The 18,247-nt window shown below is 46.2% G+C and overlaps 1 protein-coding gene across 1 annotated transcript in view; it reads right to left on the bottom strand.

Moving 5' to 3' along the window:
* Positions 1–304: 304 nt before the first annotated feature.
* The window catches only part of coro7 (coronin 7), a 92,424-nt gene continuing 74,481 nt past the window's right edge, over positions 305–18,247 (bottom strand). Inside the window, exons 10-28 of the mRNA XM_034539132.1 lie at positions 7,275–7,329; positions 7,116–7,173; positions 6,860–7,005; positions 6,675–6,773; positions 6,509–6,601; positions 6,277–6,430; positions 6,017–6,192; positions 5,823–5,931; positions 5,649–5,735; positions 5,373–5,515; positions 5,111–5,215; positions 4,793–4,878; positions 4,416–4,557; positions 4,237–4,326; positions 3,921–4,037; positions 3,669–3,804; positions 3,447–3,538; positions 3,267–3,353; positions 305–2,795 (exon numbers count right to left, since the gene is read on the bottom strand). Coding sequence (XP_034395023.1) covers positions 2,787–2,795; positions 3,267–3,353; positions 3,447–3,538; positions 3,669–3,804; positions 3,921–4,037; positions 4,237–4,326; positions 4,416–4,557; positions 4,793–4,878; positions 5,111–5,215; positions 5,373–5,515; positions 5,649–5,735; positions 5,823–5,931; positions 6,017–6,192; positions 6,277–6,430; positions 6,509–6,601; positions 6,675–6,773; positions 6,860–7,005; positions 7,116–7,173; positions 7,275–7,329 — 1,984 coding nt within the window. The 3' untranslated portion in view covers positions 305–2,786. The remainder of the gene's footprint in view (positions 2,796–3,266; positions 3,354–3,446; positions 3,539–3,668; positions 3,805–3,920; positions 4,038–4,236; positions 4,327–4,415; positions 4,558–4,792; positions 4,879–5,110; positions 5,216–5,372; positions 5,516–5,648; positions 5,736–5,822; positions 5,932–6,016; positions 6,193–6,276; positions 6,431–6,508; positions 6,602–6,674; positions 6,774–6,859; positions 7,006–7,115; positions 7,174–7,274; positions 7,330–18,247) is intronic.

Raw genomic sequence — 18,247 nt, 5'->3', positions numbered from 1 at the left:
TAAATGAGCCAGTTAGCCCAGATGGCTCATTTCCACCTGTTGTCCCCGACGAGATGTTACCTTAAAACTATATCAAATAATGCATTTCATCAAATGAGCATATACAACATTATGCACAATATAGTAAAGGGAAAAATCAGTTTGTACATTTAGTTTCTTTTTATAACCAAATATAAATGCATCTAATTAGTTTATGCACCGATATATTTTCTGTGCCCACATTTATGCGTAAAAAGCTCAGAAATCACTTAATTAATTTCTCGTCATTATGATTGTCACGGTGACACTTAATACAAAAGGAAAAGTAGGTTCAAATATGTGTTTATTGCAAGACGATATTGAAAAACATTCCACAAACCCTCCCTCGAGTACAACAGACAAAACAATAACAATGCTCAACTCGGTGTATAAAAGGAAGCTCTTTTTAACACAATGTTAACAGTTAATCCGATCCAAATATTACAAAGTACGGCGTTTGAGAACCAAAAAGCACACACAGTGTATATCACACAGACACAGACGACACCTGCAGGTCACCACGTCAACACGGCGTGCGTGACCCGCTGAATCGATGGTTCAGTCCATCTGAGATGGTTCAGTCCATCTGAGGTGGTTAACAGATGGACTGAATCGATGGTTCAGTCCATCTGAGGTGGTTAACAGATGGACTGAATTAATGGTTCAGTCCATCTGAGGTGGTTCAGTCCATCTGAGGTGGTTAACAGATGGACTGAATTAATGGTTCAGTCCATCTGAGATGGTTCAGTCCATCTGAGATGGTTAACAGATGGACTGAATTAATGGTTCAGTCCATCTGAGATGGTTCAGTTCATCTGAGATGGTTAACAGATGGACTGAATTAATGGTTCAGTCCATCTGAGGTGGTTCAGTCCATCTGAGGTGGTTCAGTCCATCTGAGGTGGTTAACAGATGGACTGAATCGATGGTTCAGTCCATCTGAGGTGGTTAACAGATGGACTGAATTAATGGTTCAGTCCATCTGAGGTGGTTAAAAGATGGACTGAATTAATGGTTCAGTCCATCTGAGATGGTTCAGTCCATCTGAGGTGGTTAACAGATGGACTGAATCGATGGTTCAGTCCATCTGAGGTGGTTAACAGATGGACTGAATCGATGGTTCAGTCCATCTGAGGTGGTTCAGTCCATCTGAGGTGGTTAACAGATGGACTGAATCAATGGTTCAGTCCATCTGAGGTGGTTCAGTCCATCTGAGGTGGTTAACAGATGGACTGAATCAATGGTTCAGTCCATCTGAGGTGGTTCAGTCCATCTGAGGTGGTTAACAGATGGACTGAATCAATGGTTCAGTCCATCTGAGGTGGTTAACAGATGGTGGGTTCAAGACTTCATTATTGACGATATTGTGTAGCCCTGATTGGAGATTACATGATACCTGTTATGGCCGTTTTGCAAGTTATTAATACTGTACTGTTATTGGCTGATCAACACAATGATTACTTACTGCTAGTTAACATTAGATATAGAAAATTAGCTCATTTAAATGAGGAATGTCCCCAAACAGTCAAGCAACCAAGAGCATGGTTACAAGTTGCCCAGCGAAAAAGAAAAGAAAGAAAAGGAATAATCATCTTATAGTATACAAACTCCAAAAAGCACGTGGTTTGGCATTCAATGCATAACATGTTAGTTGTATCGACCTTTAACCCCACCTTATGAGACTATTATAAGACTACCGCATTGGCAAAACATTTAATCAATTCTACAAATAGCACATTATTGTTAAATTGGCATTTTATTCTATCGTTGGCGAGCAAAGAAAAAGTGAATTTAATGTTGTAATAAGAAATCCCAGTTCATGGCCAAACATGAACACTGGTGACCCTGTTGTGTCCTCGTGTGGTTTTTGCTGCTTGAAGGCTCGACTACAGTAAACGTGTGTGTGTGTGTGTGTGTGTGTGTGTGTGTGTGTGTGTGTGTGTTTTACCTGATCAACCAGGAAGACGAGAGATTCACTCATGCAATGAGTTCATTAACACAACATTACATCCTTCAAAAAGACACATTTGTGAACGAAGTGTATTCAAAATGACCGGCCAGTAAAAAATAAAAAAAATAAAGAAAGCAAGCAGTGGTCCACGGCGGAGGTAAATGTGCACCGACTGGTATGAAACGATACCCGGCATCCAACACACTGGCCATTCTTCTTCTTTTTTTTAACACCTCAGAATGTATTATCGTGCTTATTTATGGATGCATATCATAAACAAAAAGAGAGGCTGTGCTAAAAATACTCATCCATTTAAAAAAAACAAAAAAAAAACACACACACATTGGTTTACCAGGAATGTTTGCGGCGTCCTGATTTATGACGTCACTATTTTCTCATATTTACCGGCGTTGTGTTATGTCTTTTCCAAATATCCTGAATAGCGCGACATCATTTTGTAGTCTACGTTAACATAACAAACCGGTTGCTGTCAGATTTATTTTCGAAATAATTAAAAAATGCAGAAATAATTTCTCAAACCTTAAGGATTACAAGGATCTTCATGTCAAATTCCACGCAGTCGGATGTGATGAACACCAAACTAGACAACATGACATTTGATTTTCTAAACCTTTACAGATATAGTGATACATACTGATATCAGAGGGTGTGTTGTGTGGTTATTGTGATTGTTTCCTTTCACATTGTGCAGTATTCTTTGTGCCATAGAGGATGAGATGTTCGCGGATGGAGCTCCTGGACCCGTGTGTAGATCTGCTCTCTGCTGTTGGCTCCGGGATCCAAGATGGCGTCCGCTCTAGTCGTCCTGGCAACACACGACAGACACAGTGACCAGAGAGAAATTGTTGCTGAAATTAATTATAATAAACATTGTTTTTGTTTCATCTATGCGATTGATGCATAACAGCGGAACATTTCTTTCCACTGAAGATAACACAATTATTTAGTTATCGTTCTATCCACGACAAAGTCTGATACGTTGTATTCTTCTCAACATATTATAGTTTAACGTTAGTAATAACTGTATTAGTTTAACCCACCCAGATAGAAGGAGGAATCTAATGTAGGACATTGGAGTAATGACCTGGTGCTTGTCAAATACAAATATCCAAACATAACCGTAAAACACTAAAATATGTCGAGTTACATCAACACAAATCGTTGACTACGACGATCTCATCAGTAGCTTTTCAGCGGAGGCCAAACGACCAGCTTAAAAGATGTCAAGATGTCCGTCGTTAGAGTCGAGAGAGCGGTTCCCATCACATCCACTCACCCACTCGTCCTCGTCGACCCCCTCGAAGGAATCCTGTGGCAGCGGGTCGTCAATGTTCCCCAACTTAGCCACCATGGCACTGAGCAGCTGGTGCACACGCATTCAGGGTTAAAAACACATGAGAGAAACACGGCTGCGTGGAGGATCGTCACGACACACGAGATGGGAGCTCATCCTCACCTCCTCTTTCTTCTGTTCGTCAGTCTTCTCCTCCAAGTAAACCGACGAGGGCAGATATTTCCTCACTGGAGCCTCTTTCGGGGCCTCACTCACTGAAAAAATAAGAGTCAAAATCTGATCCCCACAAATCCAATATACGTACATGTAGACTGACGCATCTCCATCTAGGTAGGGAGATATGTTGAGTCCCATGGTATGTGTGCATATGGTCCATGTCAGCACCTGGGGTCATGTCTTTGGGCTTCAGGCTGATCTTTTTGTGCTGGCCGTTGGAGCCGGACAGCCAGGCAGAGGCAGTCAGTGCTGGTTCCCAACAGACAGCGGTGTCGGTGTACACATCGTCCTGGAAAAACTCTTTCTGGAGACGCAGAGACACACACACACAGTTATTTATACGTTATATAGTCACAGCAATAGCTATTTATTAGAAATAACCATCAGTATTAGGTCCACTAGGTGGTGTAGCTGACTCACCTTGACCCGAGGCACTTTGAAGGCCACTGGCTCAATAGCTGCCTTGGTGAGCATGAGTCCCACAGCGATCTCCACATCACGCACATTGCACTCCGATTTGGGCAGAAAGGCGAAGCCCTGCAAACGGGAAGCAATCAGGAAGTGTCAGAGTTTAGCAAAACAAACACACAAACACACAAACAAACACACAAACAAACACACACAGCATCAGAACCACGGTTTTAAGTGTTGTCCCACTCTGGTTGTCCATGTACAGAATGCAGATGCGCGGTGACAGACGGCGAAGACGAAAGCACGAGGGAGTCCAGCTCAGTACCTTAAGCGGCTCGGGGGAGTTGAAGCTGCTGCACTCCATAAAGTACGGATCTTCAGGGACAATCTCATAAATGTGCACTCTTGTCTCCCCCTGAAAAACAAATGAAACGCACAGCTTACATCTAAAGTTTTGATATTCAAATGTACCTCGTATGCAGTCCCGTATTAATTTGATCCTACTTTTGCGGAGAGGATGACCACCCCGGTGTCGGGGTCGTAGAACGGGATGAGTGTGGAGGGAGAGGTGTCGATGTCGGTGCTGGCGACGGCTCCAGAGGACACGGAGTCAGCGGAGTAAAGGGAAAGTTTTCTCTCACTGCGACTGCAGAAGGATGACAAGGAGTTCACGGTGAGCTCTTCTTTTGACCGATAACACTGAAGTACGATGCATTAAACACACACTTTAACACTTTCAGTCAAAATAAAACGCTCACGCAGTTCCGTTTGGTTAGCGCGGTCATCTGAACACGGACGTCGCGCTCACATAGACTGGATATGACATATTCTGCCAGCTTTATAACGCTTTAACAAAACAAAGTATTTTCCGTGTTCAGTACCTGTCGAATCCTGACACCAACAGGTACTTGCCCTCACATACCCAGACCGCACGAGCGCCCCTGTGGCCCTCGGGACCGGGGCCCTCCTAGAGAAGAAAAGTAAGAAAGTTATTAAAGATTTATGTAGTCAAGGAAAAAAAAAATGTGTTTCCACCAGATAACATGGTTCTGAAGAGTGGTTTAAAAGAGTTAAATTAAATTAAAATATGATACGAGAGCTGTAACGAGTCCAAACAGTACGTGGACTAAAGATACACCCCTTAAAAACACTTTTGAATATATTGCATCTTCCCATATTCTCTGATGTGCCGTACATACCTGCACAGGCGCAGTGGACTTGCGCGGGTCGTAGATGCGAACTTTGCCATCTTTGCTCAATGTGGCCAGGAGCTTGCCGTCCGGGCTCCACGCCATGCAAAAGATCTGAAAACAAGGAGAAGCTCAGAGACGCCGACGGACAGTCGACGTCTCCACTCCGGCACGTGGAAGCCAACATATCCAAAATGTCCAAACTGTTATGTGATATGTGATGTTTTACTCTTGCGTTCCTTGTTTCAAGGCGTGGCTCTCGGTCACCCACCTGGTCCTCGTGTCCAGTGAGGAGGTTGACCTGTTCTCCGTTCTCCAGGTTCCACAGTCTGACTGTGAGGTCGTAGGATGAAGATGCCAGGAGTCCGCTGGCCAGAGGGTGGAACGCGATGGAGTAGATCTTCTCCGTGTGGCCTACGTGGGGGCGGGGGTTACAGCAGCTGTCAATCAACGTGACTTTTACTGTTGTACGGCAGGCTTGTCAATCAACAATCTGTTATAGAGAAAACTAAATTGAGGAAATGTTGGTGCGCGGGCCTGCTCCTACCTTGCAGGAGGACCTCAGGCTCAGTCAGGGTGTCTTTCAGCCCCCCCTTTGGTACCTGCCACACCCGGATCTTTGCATCATCCCCAGCTAGCACGGAATATACATATCAATACACACACACACACTTATCAGGTCAGACAGTCGATACAACACACAGTCTATGTATTCACTTACCCACAGCAAGCCGGTGGGCATCAAAGGGGTCCCAAGACAAGTCCACCACATTAACAGAGTTCTGGATGGTAGGCAGGGCTGTGTCAGGCAGCCTGCCAGGCTGAGAGCGCTGAGGAAAGGAATCAACTCCATCACTCAATCACACACAGCGAGCGGTATTCATCAAAAAGCCAACGCTCCAGCTGCTGCCGTACCTCACAGATGGCGATCTGGCCCCCGGAGATAGCGAGGGGCACTGCCACGCGGTGTCGGTTGACACAGAAGCCGTCGGACTCGCCCGGTGTCGTCAGGTTGAGGCCCCGCAGGTTGGTGATGTGCGTGTCGCGGTGCGTCACGGCACCCTGGATGTGACGGAACTTGGAGGTCGGCCCTTGGATCAGAGATAATTCTTAAAATCAACAGATTTATCACGAGCATAAAAAAGGGCAGACACCAAAATGAGCTGTGTTGATACCCAGCAGGCTCTGGATGGCCTTGGTGCTCTGGCTGGGGCTGGGGAGGAAGCCTGAGGAGAGCCCGGAGGTGGAGGAAGGAGAGCGGGACGCGGCAGCGCTGCTGCTGGGCGTGCTCAGAGGACTACTGGAGGTGGAGCAGCCGCGGGCCGGATCCTGTGGAGCAGCAGGGTGGCTGGTAACTTGATACAAACATGGAGCCTTAATGGACGGGCACACTGAAACGATGTCTACCTCTTTGCTCCCCCCACTGGCCAGCTCCTTCTTCTTTGCTGGTGCAGCCTTTGGCTTGTGCTGTTTGTCTGGCCTGAGGCTGACTTTCTCCACCTGAGGACGAACAGAGCTGTCAGTTGGAGGCGTCCCGTCAGTGTGACGACTGCAGCGAGCGGAGATCCTTCACCTGCTTGTTGCCTCCCTTCCACCACTCCTCAGCAGACATGGCTGGAGTCGTGCCCACCGTATCTGGGTAAAGGTCTTCATGAAACTCCTGGCTCGAATGCTGTGAGGACAATGAAAAACAAAAGACTTGCATCACTTGCATATGTTGTGCATCTGCATGCCAGTCACTTTTGGCCCCGTACGCACCTTGCGAGGGACCTGGTAGCCGATTGGCACAATGCAGCTGTCTGTCAGCTGAAGGACACGCATCACCTCGCAGGACAGGACATCCAGCGCCACCTTGGGTACCATAGCGACGCCGCGCGTTGAGGTGTCCATCAGGCAGTGGCTCACTACAGGGAAAAACATTTACAGAAGAAGAAGACAAAAAAAACAGAGAGGGCTCAAAAACCAGGAGGGAGGAGCTGAAAATAAATCCGGCGAGTCGAGGAGCACGCTTTACCTTGCGAGAAGAAAGGCTCAGAGGCAGTCACCTCGAAGCAATCGATCACAGCGTCTCCCTGTGGGAGAGTGAGCATCACACACCGTGCTGTCAAAACCATTCCTCAAATAAGTCCCCGTGCCAGAATACATAGCAGACGGGCATTAATCTGTATCTCACCATGCCGGCCAGGATGAGCAGACCAGTGTCATCATCAAACAGAGGGATCATCATCCTGAAAGCAGAGGGGCGATATTGCTCAGAAATCAGCCCACTGGAGTGCCCTTACTGACACATCTCAATATGTCATGTGAGGTTCCACAAGGCGCCACTAGGTGGAGCAGTGTGCTCAGGTTTAGGGTAACAGTGGTAAAAGCTTGTGTTGCATTTTCTTTTCCACTGATCTTTATCTGCAGTAACTAACTCGAATGTAAAGCTAAACAAATGCATTGTCAGATTCACTGATACTCAAATTCACTGATTTAAATGCTTTGGTAAAAAGATTATCATCAAAGACCAATATAGCATAAAACCCCACGAGGAACATGTTTCAAGATGGAAACTCGAGGCAATTTGGACAAGAGTTGCAACTCATGACTTACTAACTAACTTAATTTTCAACAAAATTAAACCGTGAATAAAACCATCATCAATCAATCAAACTTTATATATATATATATATATATATATATATATATATATATATATATATATATATATATATATATATATATATATATATATATAGCAATTTTGTTGAATAAATCAAATGCACAAATGAACAGGGATTGATGTTAAAAGTAGTCAAATGTTACTCCGATGAAATTAAATAATTCATAATGTACAACAATAACATGTTGAACACACAAAATAGGTAAAAAAATATATAGAACTGATCATTGAAGAGATACAAATACTAAAACCACAACGCCGACAAAACGACACATAAAAAACGAGTTTTTTAGTTGGTATCGTGTTTTTAATTTGGGCCTCGCGTTACATTTCGGGAAGTCGTTTTGCTCTCGGCGGTCTTCTCAGAAGCGGAGATACGACTGAATGCCGGTGATGATTGGGGAGGCCACGAGTCTGCCAAGTGGAAATAGTCCAGGATGTTATTGATCCCAGATTTAGATATCGATATAGACTGATAAGTCTGAGGTATTTACGCAGACCCTCCTCTACCTTCAACGACACGGGCCAGTCCCAGACCTGCACCCCCTCGGCTCTCTAATCCCCCTCTCTCTCTATCCCGGGCCTAAGAAGTCAGTCCACAGGGAGTCCCTAAACACCTCCATGCCCACACCCCTCTCCGCTGCCTGTCTTCCACTTCCTCCCTAAACTTGCCCCCTTTCCTACACCAGCACCTTGCTCCCTTCTCTTGCTGCCTCACGTTCTCTGTGGCCTTATCTCTGCTTTTCTCACAGTAAACGTACAACAAGTCAAACAGCCACATAACAGGAGTGGAGCTTTATCGCTGACAATGGGCTCTGTTTACTATCGCTTTCATGCTCCGCCTCACCCACGGACCATTTTCCCACACAGCAAAAAACACATGCACGCATGCATGTGCATATTTACGGCCACGGATGCACACAAACACAAACACACACACACACACACACACACACACACACGCGTGTGCTTCAGGATGTATGTGCGCACGCATTAACGAGAGCAGTGCAGCGACAGTGGGGTTAAGTGTGGGAGCGAGCAGGCTCTTTGTGAAGATCACGATCATACGGGCTGATTATGAATGAAAAGAAAAATCTATTACAGGCCTCATTCATGCTCGTAGTGGAGTCCAGCCTGACACACTAATCCAGACATTTCCGTGTTGGTGTGTGACTAGGACACGTTTAACCACACACACACACACACACACACACACACACACGATACAGTATGGTGTTCGATAATGCTGAGGCAAAGATTATAGAACACAGTCGAGTGACATAAACAGCTAAAAAGGACTCTTCTTCTTCCTCCTCTTCTTCTTCTTCCTCCTCTTCTTCTTCTTCTTCCTCTTCCTCCTCCTTCCTCCTTCCTCCTTCCTCCTTCCTCCTCCAAAGACAGCCAAGCCTCACACTCTCAGAGCTATCTGCACCCACTAACTTCTCAACACCTCTCCAGCTCTTCCAACAGGCTGCGATGAGCCCCCCGATGCCTCAGAACCCCCCCTTGGCTTCAGTCCGTCACCGGCACTCGACTCCTATCAGAGTTTACACTAAACAGAGAGCGGGGGGGGGGGGGGGGGTGCTGGGGGGGGGGGGGGCTCCCACCTCGTCTGCCATCGCCTCACACCGCTCTCCGACAACGAAAAAAACCCAAACGCACATCACAAAAATGACCTTCTGCCCGTGACAGCATCCTTCAGCACCAGCCGATACGACGGGCATATTACCCCAACGTGCATCTGTGTGCATGTGTGTGACAGGGGCCTGAGTCAGCGCAGGGATATTATGATTATGAGAGCCGCGGTTTGATAATGGAAGCGATAGGACAAATCAGTGGAATAACTGACTAACGGAGGGCCAGACGAATGGACACGCGAATGACAGACGAATGCAGAAATGGTGCGTGTGCTTGTTTGAGGTGATTGGGCATCTGCAGCTGTGGTTGAGGTGGAGGGGAAAACCTCAGGGTGGAGAGAGTTCAACCGAGCAAAAATGTCATCGCAGACACCCGCATCCCATTATGGATGTACACGCAAAATCCTTCCAGAAACCCAGTCGAGTGCAGGAATAAATACTGCATTATGGAAAGAATGCCGTGCGTGTGCACGTACTTTTATGTGCTTACTGGCGTCACAAAATATGTCAAAGTAAGAAGAATGCGCACACATCGACACACTCTGGACGCTTGTGTGAGCACATATAGACTCAGATAGCATCCGACACACACAGGGTGTATTATATACAGTGTGTAGGTGGAGCTAATGAAAGCAGCCTGCAGAGGTAGAAGGTTGAGCAGCAAAGAGCAGATCAGTATCAGTCAAAGGGACCTTTCTCTGTGCGATGAGATCACGGCCTACAGCTCGCATGCTAAAAACACACATTAGAGAGCGCAATAAGCTCCAGTCGACAGGTGGGCAGAAAATAAAGAAAAAAGAGAGAAAGGGAAGTCTTTAGGCAACATGAAACTAAAACAAAGCAGCTAGTTGTCTCCTCCTCGGAGGGGTTTCCGAGGGTTCGCCGTGTTGCTCTGCTGAGATAGAGAAATTACAAGCTATGGAAAGAACAACAAAAATCACTTTCGTAGGTAACTGTTATCTTTTCTTTCTCCCCGTTGTACGTATTTCTGTCCATTCTGTATGGACGCCAGCTATTGCATGTTCCAGATCCCTCTTTTTGTAAGTATTTATTTCAGAGAATGTTCCAAAGCCGTCTCATCAAAATCCAGATCGGACTAGATTCCAGTCAAAAAGAAACTGAACATTTGTTCAGATCACACACACATTCTGGCTCCTCCTCACCTCAGTTTGAATCTCAGTGGAAACTCTCCCCAGTATTGGAAACCAGTCCACGTGACCATATCATGGTCACAATTAGCCTGCATTAGGTGGCGTGACATGGGCTTTATTCACCGGTCACATTGTTGGCGTTTCCTCCTTTTCCTCTACATCATCTACTCCTCCCTTCTTCTTCTTCTTTTAATCAGTCCCCTGGTTACGTCATCCCAGCCAGTGGGAGTGAGCGAGTGGTGGAGCGGCATCTGGGAGGTGAAGGGGTTCTGCTGCACGGTGAACTCAAGCGGTCCACTTCATCAGCCCTCCTGCCTCCAAAGGCTGCAGCGTGTCCGGCTGGCCGGCAGTGACTTGGTGTTGGAGACTGAAACTAGAGCCGCCTTGGTCGTGAAATAATGTTTGTACAATCACACGGGGTTACGGGGACGTGTCGTCGAGGAGCCTCGAGACACCGATGTTAAAGTGTGGGAGTGCACATATTTCACATTCAATGAAAGCTCAGGTATTTTTCTAATTAAATGTAATATTTTGGTTTAAGATATTATTCTGCTGGAGATTTGATATCAGAGGTGACCGCTGGCAATCACACTGAAGCAATTTATCACCAGCCGCAACAGCAACGCTGGTATTGATCTCACCTGTGTGAGTCATGGTGGAAAAAATGTAGTCCTGGAAACCATCACCGTGTTGGGAACCACCACGGAAGGGTTCGAGTCCTTTGCCAGGTGCTTTTATTTCTGTCCGTGGACAGATTCTGTCACTGCGAGAGCTCACGAAACGTTACAGGTGTGTCGTCAGGTTCTAAATGAAGAAAGGGGTCCTAACAGGGCGCCACAGGTGGATCACGCCACTCTACGCTCGGTGTGATCCATTGGAAGATGGTCTCAAATATTCATCACCGAGTTGAATGTTTTACAGACACATATTAAATATATCTACCTTGACTTGACTATGTGTCTTCATATGATAATAAAACAGAACTGGAGTCTGCAGCCCTGTGATCTGCCCTGTGAGCCTGTACTACCGTCAACATGCTAACCTCTCAACGTGCTAACCTCTCAACGTGCTAACCTCTCAACGTGCTAACCTCTCAACGTGCTAACCTCTCAACGTGCTAACCTCTCAACGTGTTAACCTCTCAACGTGCTAACCTCTCAACGTGCTAACCTCTCAACGTGCTAACCTCTCAACGTGCTAACCTCTCAACATGCTAACCTCTCAACGTGCTAACCTCTCAACGTGCTAACCTCTCAACGTGCTAACCTCTCAACATGCTTTCATGACGATCAATCCAACGTGTGTCGAGACGTTTTACTAAAGAAGAAAAAAAAAATCAACCTGGAGGCAAATCATCATCAATCAGGATTTATCCTCCGGGAACCTTTAATTACAAAAAGACGATCCGTCCAATGGAGATAACTCATTCTGGACTCACTGACAGAATGACACCGTGACCGTGGAGACACACCGAGGCTTCAACAAATTAAAATGAATGACCGGGATAAGAGCGCGAGGCGGACCGTTTGAACCTGCTCTTTTCTGTCAGTAAACTAACACACACACACACACACACACACACACACACGATAGGCAGCAGATTAATAACGGATCTGTTGTAGTATGAAATCAATCAGTAACAATATGCAGTGTGATGAACAGTCGGCTGCAACGTAACGGATGCGTCTACCATTTCAAAAAGTATGAAAGCGCATGCCTTTTAATTATTTTCACGCTCCCGGTCTGATGATGGCGGTTCATATGACTCCTTCTTATGATAGCCCTCTTCCTGTCTTCATTGTTTTGACGTGACAGAACACACTCTTTCTGTTGCAGTGTTATTACTCCCGTGTAAGGGAGTTAAGACGCCTGCTAAAGGTTTTATGCACACTTAGGCTGCAGACCCAGTGGGTGCTCACACACCCCCCCCCCCCACAAAGGAGGGACTGGTGCGGAATAATCCACTGGTGATTAAATGGGATTCATAGCGGAACAACACTAGACCTGTAACACCGGGATGGTAAGTCCTGGGTTGGTTCCTAATACTCTGCAAATATGTTTTTTTTTCCCCCATACGAGGGAATTTCAGAGGATTATGTCAAAAGTACAAAATGGTTTGGCGATGATTTGTCTTTTTCATAACAATCCACCAAAAAAGGACCAAAGTGTGCCAAAAAGCAAATAAACAATACGTCACAGGAGATTAACGTTGCCACCTTTGTAAACTCAAATCAATCAAACCCTCCGCACTTGTGTACACGTGTTTCCATTAGCAGCATCGGAGCTCCAGAGACACCGCACCACAAACGCCGATCCACAGGGTCACGGCGGGGGCAACGTCAACGAGGCTTTCGACTCGCCGTGATTGAATGCCGCGGCTCCATAAATTCAAATTCATTCATTGAACACCAGTTGTGCCAGTTATTGCTGTTTATTTCTGGACTTGCAGAAAGCGAACGTAACGTCTTGGTTCTTATGAGTCTCCAGTAACGGAGCCAAGAGTCGGTCTATTAAAAACCCCGAAGGGGCTTCAAGAAGTCCTTCCACTGTTTTAAAAAGGTATTTATATTCTACTCATTTAAATAAATAAATGTTACGTCCACTGCATGATAAAAAGGGAGCCAGAATAGATGTGTCCTTATTTGTTTTGTACGACACAAACAAAAATAAATCACTTTTCTAGTGTAAAAAAACACATTTAAATTGAATATCTTCCCATCCAGATGGTCTTCGAGTATTACCTTCCCACACAGGTGTTATTAATCATCTTTTCAGAATAACCGATCCTCTGTGGATAACAGATAGGAGGCACACAGTGGGGCTACTGTGGGTTCTCACATGGTCTTGAAGGGTCAAACACAGCTCTGGTTGTTGAGGCACTGAATGCAGCTTCTAAGTCACGATGAGTTCAAGGATCCTCAGACGGAATTTAAGTCCAGCTGCACAATGCAGAGATGCACTTAAGTGCAACATTCTTTCTCCACCGTGTTTGAGCCTGTGTGTGTTTCGTTGCCAGTGTGTGTGTGTGTGTGTGTGTGTGTGTGTGTGTGTGTGTGTGTGTGCATTTAATAAATATGCCGGGTCTGCCTGCCTAGATGCCTTCAGTAGCCAGTTCATTAGAAGGGAATTAGAGTTGACGCGCTGCGTTCCTGAGAAGGGAAGAAAAGCCAGGATTGTAGGTGGAGGGGCCAGCTGTGGCCCCTCTGAGCACCAGTGACGAGGCTCTCAGATAGGCTGCCAAGCGGCTGCTCTCCCCTCCTCTCTCCTCGCTTCACCGGGCCCCGTCTTCTGGCCCCTGACAACCAGCAAGCACCCCCCCCCACACACACACACCCAAGTACATGGAGTGGCACACATGCATGCTCAAGATTTAATTAAACTCACTGAGTCCCGTGTCAACAGGTCTGCAGTGACCCCCTCTGACCCCCCCCACACACACACGACCACATGCAAAGTTGCCAAATGGAACAAATGCAACAGCTTCAGCACTTATTTTCCTCCTGAAACAAGAAACAGAGCAACACTTCATTTACCCGTCCTGCTTGTCAGCTGAGCTTCATCCTCACGCCGACACAAGCAGACCCAATTGGCACTGGACGTCTCTCTGTAAGCCCACAACATGACAGTTATCAAGACCCCTCACAGTATAATAGAGACTCAACACACAGTGCTGTCTGGCCACATTACGCTTTGGATCATGTTGAAAATCATTTTTACATTTTATTACAAGAGATAGAAACCAGGGCTTTAACTGGTGAAACCGATGAGTCCCATTTAACACACACACTGTTCTACTTATCACAGGTAATTAAGAGACATTAGAAGCTAATCTGGACACACTCATGTCTACTCGCACACTCGCAAACACTCTGCATGCTAAACTGGTCCAGACTGGCTGAGCTATAAAGTCGTCAGGTTACTGGTCATAAAGTGGCAAGAGACCACAGCGCTGCTCTGTGGACTGGGGGGGGGGCCAAAAGGCAGACATGGGTGGGGGTGAGGGTGTTGTAGGATGTGGGTGGGCATGAGGCTGTCACGGTATACGGACTGAATGGGAGGAAGAGAATACTTCTTCCAAACACAATAAAAGGACAGCTTTGAGGTCGTGTACTGCATGTTGGCATGTGTTGAAGTTGTTGTTTACATCCGTAATGCACGAGGCTGGTGGTCGCCTCCACGTTAACCCCCGGGGTTCAGCATCAGGGCCCCCGACTAGATGACCATTAAATGACCCGTCGGCGTGGGCCTGGGAACCGATCAGCGGAGAGAAGAAAGAGAAGAGGTGAAGGTCGCGACCGCAACGACCCTCTCTGCCGGTAGGCCGGCGGAGGAAAAGTCCGGCTCCCGTCACGCTTGCTTTTGAGATGCCGAACGCAGGCAGAGGAAGTGAGAAGAGAGCAACCTGTTCTCCTCTAGCAGTTGATGGATTACTTCATGTCCTTCGATACGCAAATTCTTTGCCAATGACGCAGAAATAAATGTGAACAAAAAAATCCCTAAAGGCTTCTCTAGTTTGACAGCTTACAAATTGCCTGAAAAGGTTTTTGGCAACTCTAGTTGTCTTTAAGTACAAACCTGCTAAGTTTGCACGTCAAAACGGAGGAGAACATCATGTGTAAGTTCTCCCTTCCCATGAACACGTGTGTGTCCCTTCAGGTGTTTCATCTCAAATGACAGCAAATACTAAATTGGCAAAAAAACAGGAGGGCAAGGTGGGAAATCCTGATTATGAATCCGAACAAAAGATCAAACCAATGATGAATGAATCAAATCGGTGGCAGAAATAATGCATTGCACGGTAATTATTCTGCATAAGTTCAGCGTTGACTTGGCTCCACTGGCTCAGTCACTCCACACGACTTCAACTGGTTACAGGGAACAATGTGGAGCCGATGTCAGTCTCTATTTTTTCCTACTGTGGAAAAACTGTTGTCGATCTGCAACGCACACACTCAATTAACTCAATTAACTTTTAAAAACACAACCCACGAGCACCAGGCTCGATACATGACCTAGTGCCCCGTACAAGTCCTGGTGGTTTGGAGCGCGCCACAACGCTGTGATGTCACTCTTCAATCTCTTCGTTTGTTTATGAATATTGTGGGTAAATGTCGCTCAAATCTCGAGCCAAAGTTCACATCGGACGATCCAAACCAGTTTCAGACCATATTTGCCCTCGTGCGTGTGAGTATTTCCTTCACGGGCAGCCAAGACAGAATTATTGGAAATGCTAGAACCATAAAAAAACAACAAAAAAAACAGTGATTTACGGACACAAAACATTACTGTTTAATATTTGTTTTTCCTTCAAGCCCGAGTATGCGTGTGCAAATGAGTGAGAGGGGTCGAGAAAAATAAAGAGAGAAATATAAACCCTAAAACAACTTTTTTTTTTTTCCCCCATCTCTGCTCGACTTCGAGCTACAAAAACATTCTCGAGGCGTTCGACAGAGCGCCGTTCATCGATCGTCATTCACGCATGTTGTGGCTCCGCGGCGTCTTCCAGTTCTGCTTCATCGGAGACAGTTAACAGAGTTTATCAGTCGGTCGTCCAGCCTGTTGGTCTCTGGAGCCACTTGATCTGTCTCTCACACACACACACACACACACACACACACACACACACACACATATATATGTGTCCATCTAAAGATGTCTCTCTCTCTCTCTCTCTCTCTTTGGATTGTGATCCTTTAAAAAGACAGAAAAATCAAGTTTTGCATGATATCAATTGTATTCAAATATAAATGTCTCATGCTGTAGGTCCAACAGCATCGTACCCTCAGCCAGCCCGAGGCCCGAGACCTCGGCCTCACCTTTCCTCTTTGTCCCGGGCGGATTGCCGGAGCAAGAAAGCCTGTGTTTTACTGTCAGTGGGTCCAACACACCCACACTAAATCATCTGCTTTAATGACCTAAGGAGGGATTTCTGCAGTGAAAACCAATAAAAAGCCTCACAGAACAGATTTACTGTAACAGAGACAGCGGAAAAGGGGGAAGCAGAGAAAGAGATAAACTGCACGAGACGGCGAGGAGTAAGAGATAAGATCGCCATCACATTCGTGCAGTAAATCACAACAGAGATGTGGTTCCTCATACGTGTGCGAGAGCGTCCTCATAAGAATGCTTTCGGGCTTCATCGTGCTACATCTGGGAGAGTTATGTGACAGAAAAGAGAAAGTTTAAGATCTTGTGACCACCCACACGAATCCTCAGTTTACTATCGCAGTCATACCTCAAACATTTCTATTGTATGCGCTTCACACTGTGAATAGAAGGGGTTGCGGTCAGAAGGAGAACTAAAAACGATGCATTTGACTAAAAAGGGAGCTGCAGCGATGAACACAAACACCAGCGGCCTCGGCCCGAGCCCTTCCACCGCTGCATGACGAGGCGGCGCTGAGCAATTTGTTAACACAGCAGATGCGTATTCCTCTGGAGGATCAAGCTAAGTGGCGCTCGTGTTGCATTGAATTACGCTCAGATGGGCTTCAGCCAAAAGGCGGTCGGACGGTCACGAGATGAAAGGAGAAAGGGAACAGTTCTAAAGCAGCCGACAATAGAAACAAGACGCCATTTCTTTTTATTGAACCCACTTCCATTTGACCTCTCCTCCGCGTCAAGGCCTCCACATCCATCTTTTCAATCTCATCAGCGCTGCGTGTCAGAGGCTTGTTATTTGTTTTTATATAACCTCCTATATTTAACCGGGCAGGGTCGGCGTCAAATTACTCAAATGGTCGTCTGGCAAAAACCCAAAAGCGCCTAAAAAAGGAGGCGTCGTCATCATCAGAGAGAAGGAATACAAACCAAAGTGCAGGAATAGCGCCACAAGAGTTTGGAACCAAAGCACGAAGGCAAGATCACAGTTTGCAGGACGGGGGGGATAAAAAAAAAATATGTAGTGTACGATATTGAAAGACAGGAAACAAGACAGTAGGAGAGGAAAATAACAGAGAATACCTGTAAAACTGTGAGTGCACGTGACTAGACGGGCTACATGAGTAGTGGGACTGTGTGTTCATGTGAAATAAGGACTTGCATGCAGTTCTAAACATTTCATAAACTCTACACAGGGCGGTACTCTCACACCACATCACATGACTAACCAACCGTTCCATGTGCCAGAGGACTGAATAAGATCGGACTGACTGTGAGTCAGAGTGGTTGAACTTTATTTTACTTCAGAGATATGCAGCTATGTGCAAAGGCTTCATCCGCGCCCTGAAACAAAGCACGGCTACAATGACCTCGATGATAATTACAGATATACGGAACAAGTTGGCAAAGAATATACACGTAATGAATAATGTAACGTTCACTATGATGTGCAAAAGGACACTTTGTGCACACAGATGTTACACACAGCCTCCACAGACGGAGGTCTTGACCCATTTCACCACAACGTGTAGATCACCCGTCTGCAGGCTGACCTGCTGTGACCTGAAACACGTCGTTGCTCTCATACCTCTGATGGAGTTTCGGTCACAGCGCTATGACATCATCGTGAACACTCTGTACCTACGCTGCAGGTAGTTCCCACATTAAAACACAGGCATGCTGCTGCTGCTCAATACCTCACATACCGGCGTGGAGGGTGAGAAGAAGAGTAAAGATAGGAGGGAGGGAGCACACAACGGGGACGCTAGGAAAGGAGGAGGGATGAAGAAAAGAGGACTGGTCTGAATAGAGA

This window comes from Cyclopterus lumpus, chromosome 8 (genome assembly GCF_009769545.1).
Source record: "Cyclopterus lumpus isolate fCycLum1 chromosome 8, fCycLum1.pri, whole genome shotgun sequence".
NCBI classification, from domain to species: Eukaryota; Metazoa; Chordata; class Actinopteri; order Perciformes; family Cyclopteridae; genus Cyclopterus; species Cyclopterus lumpus.
This window is presented reverse-complemented; position numbering and strand designations above follow the sequence as displayed.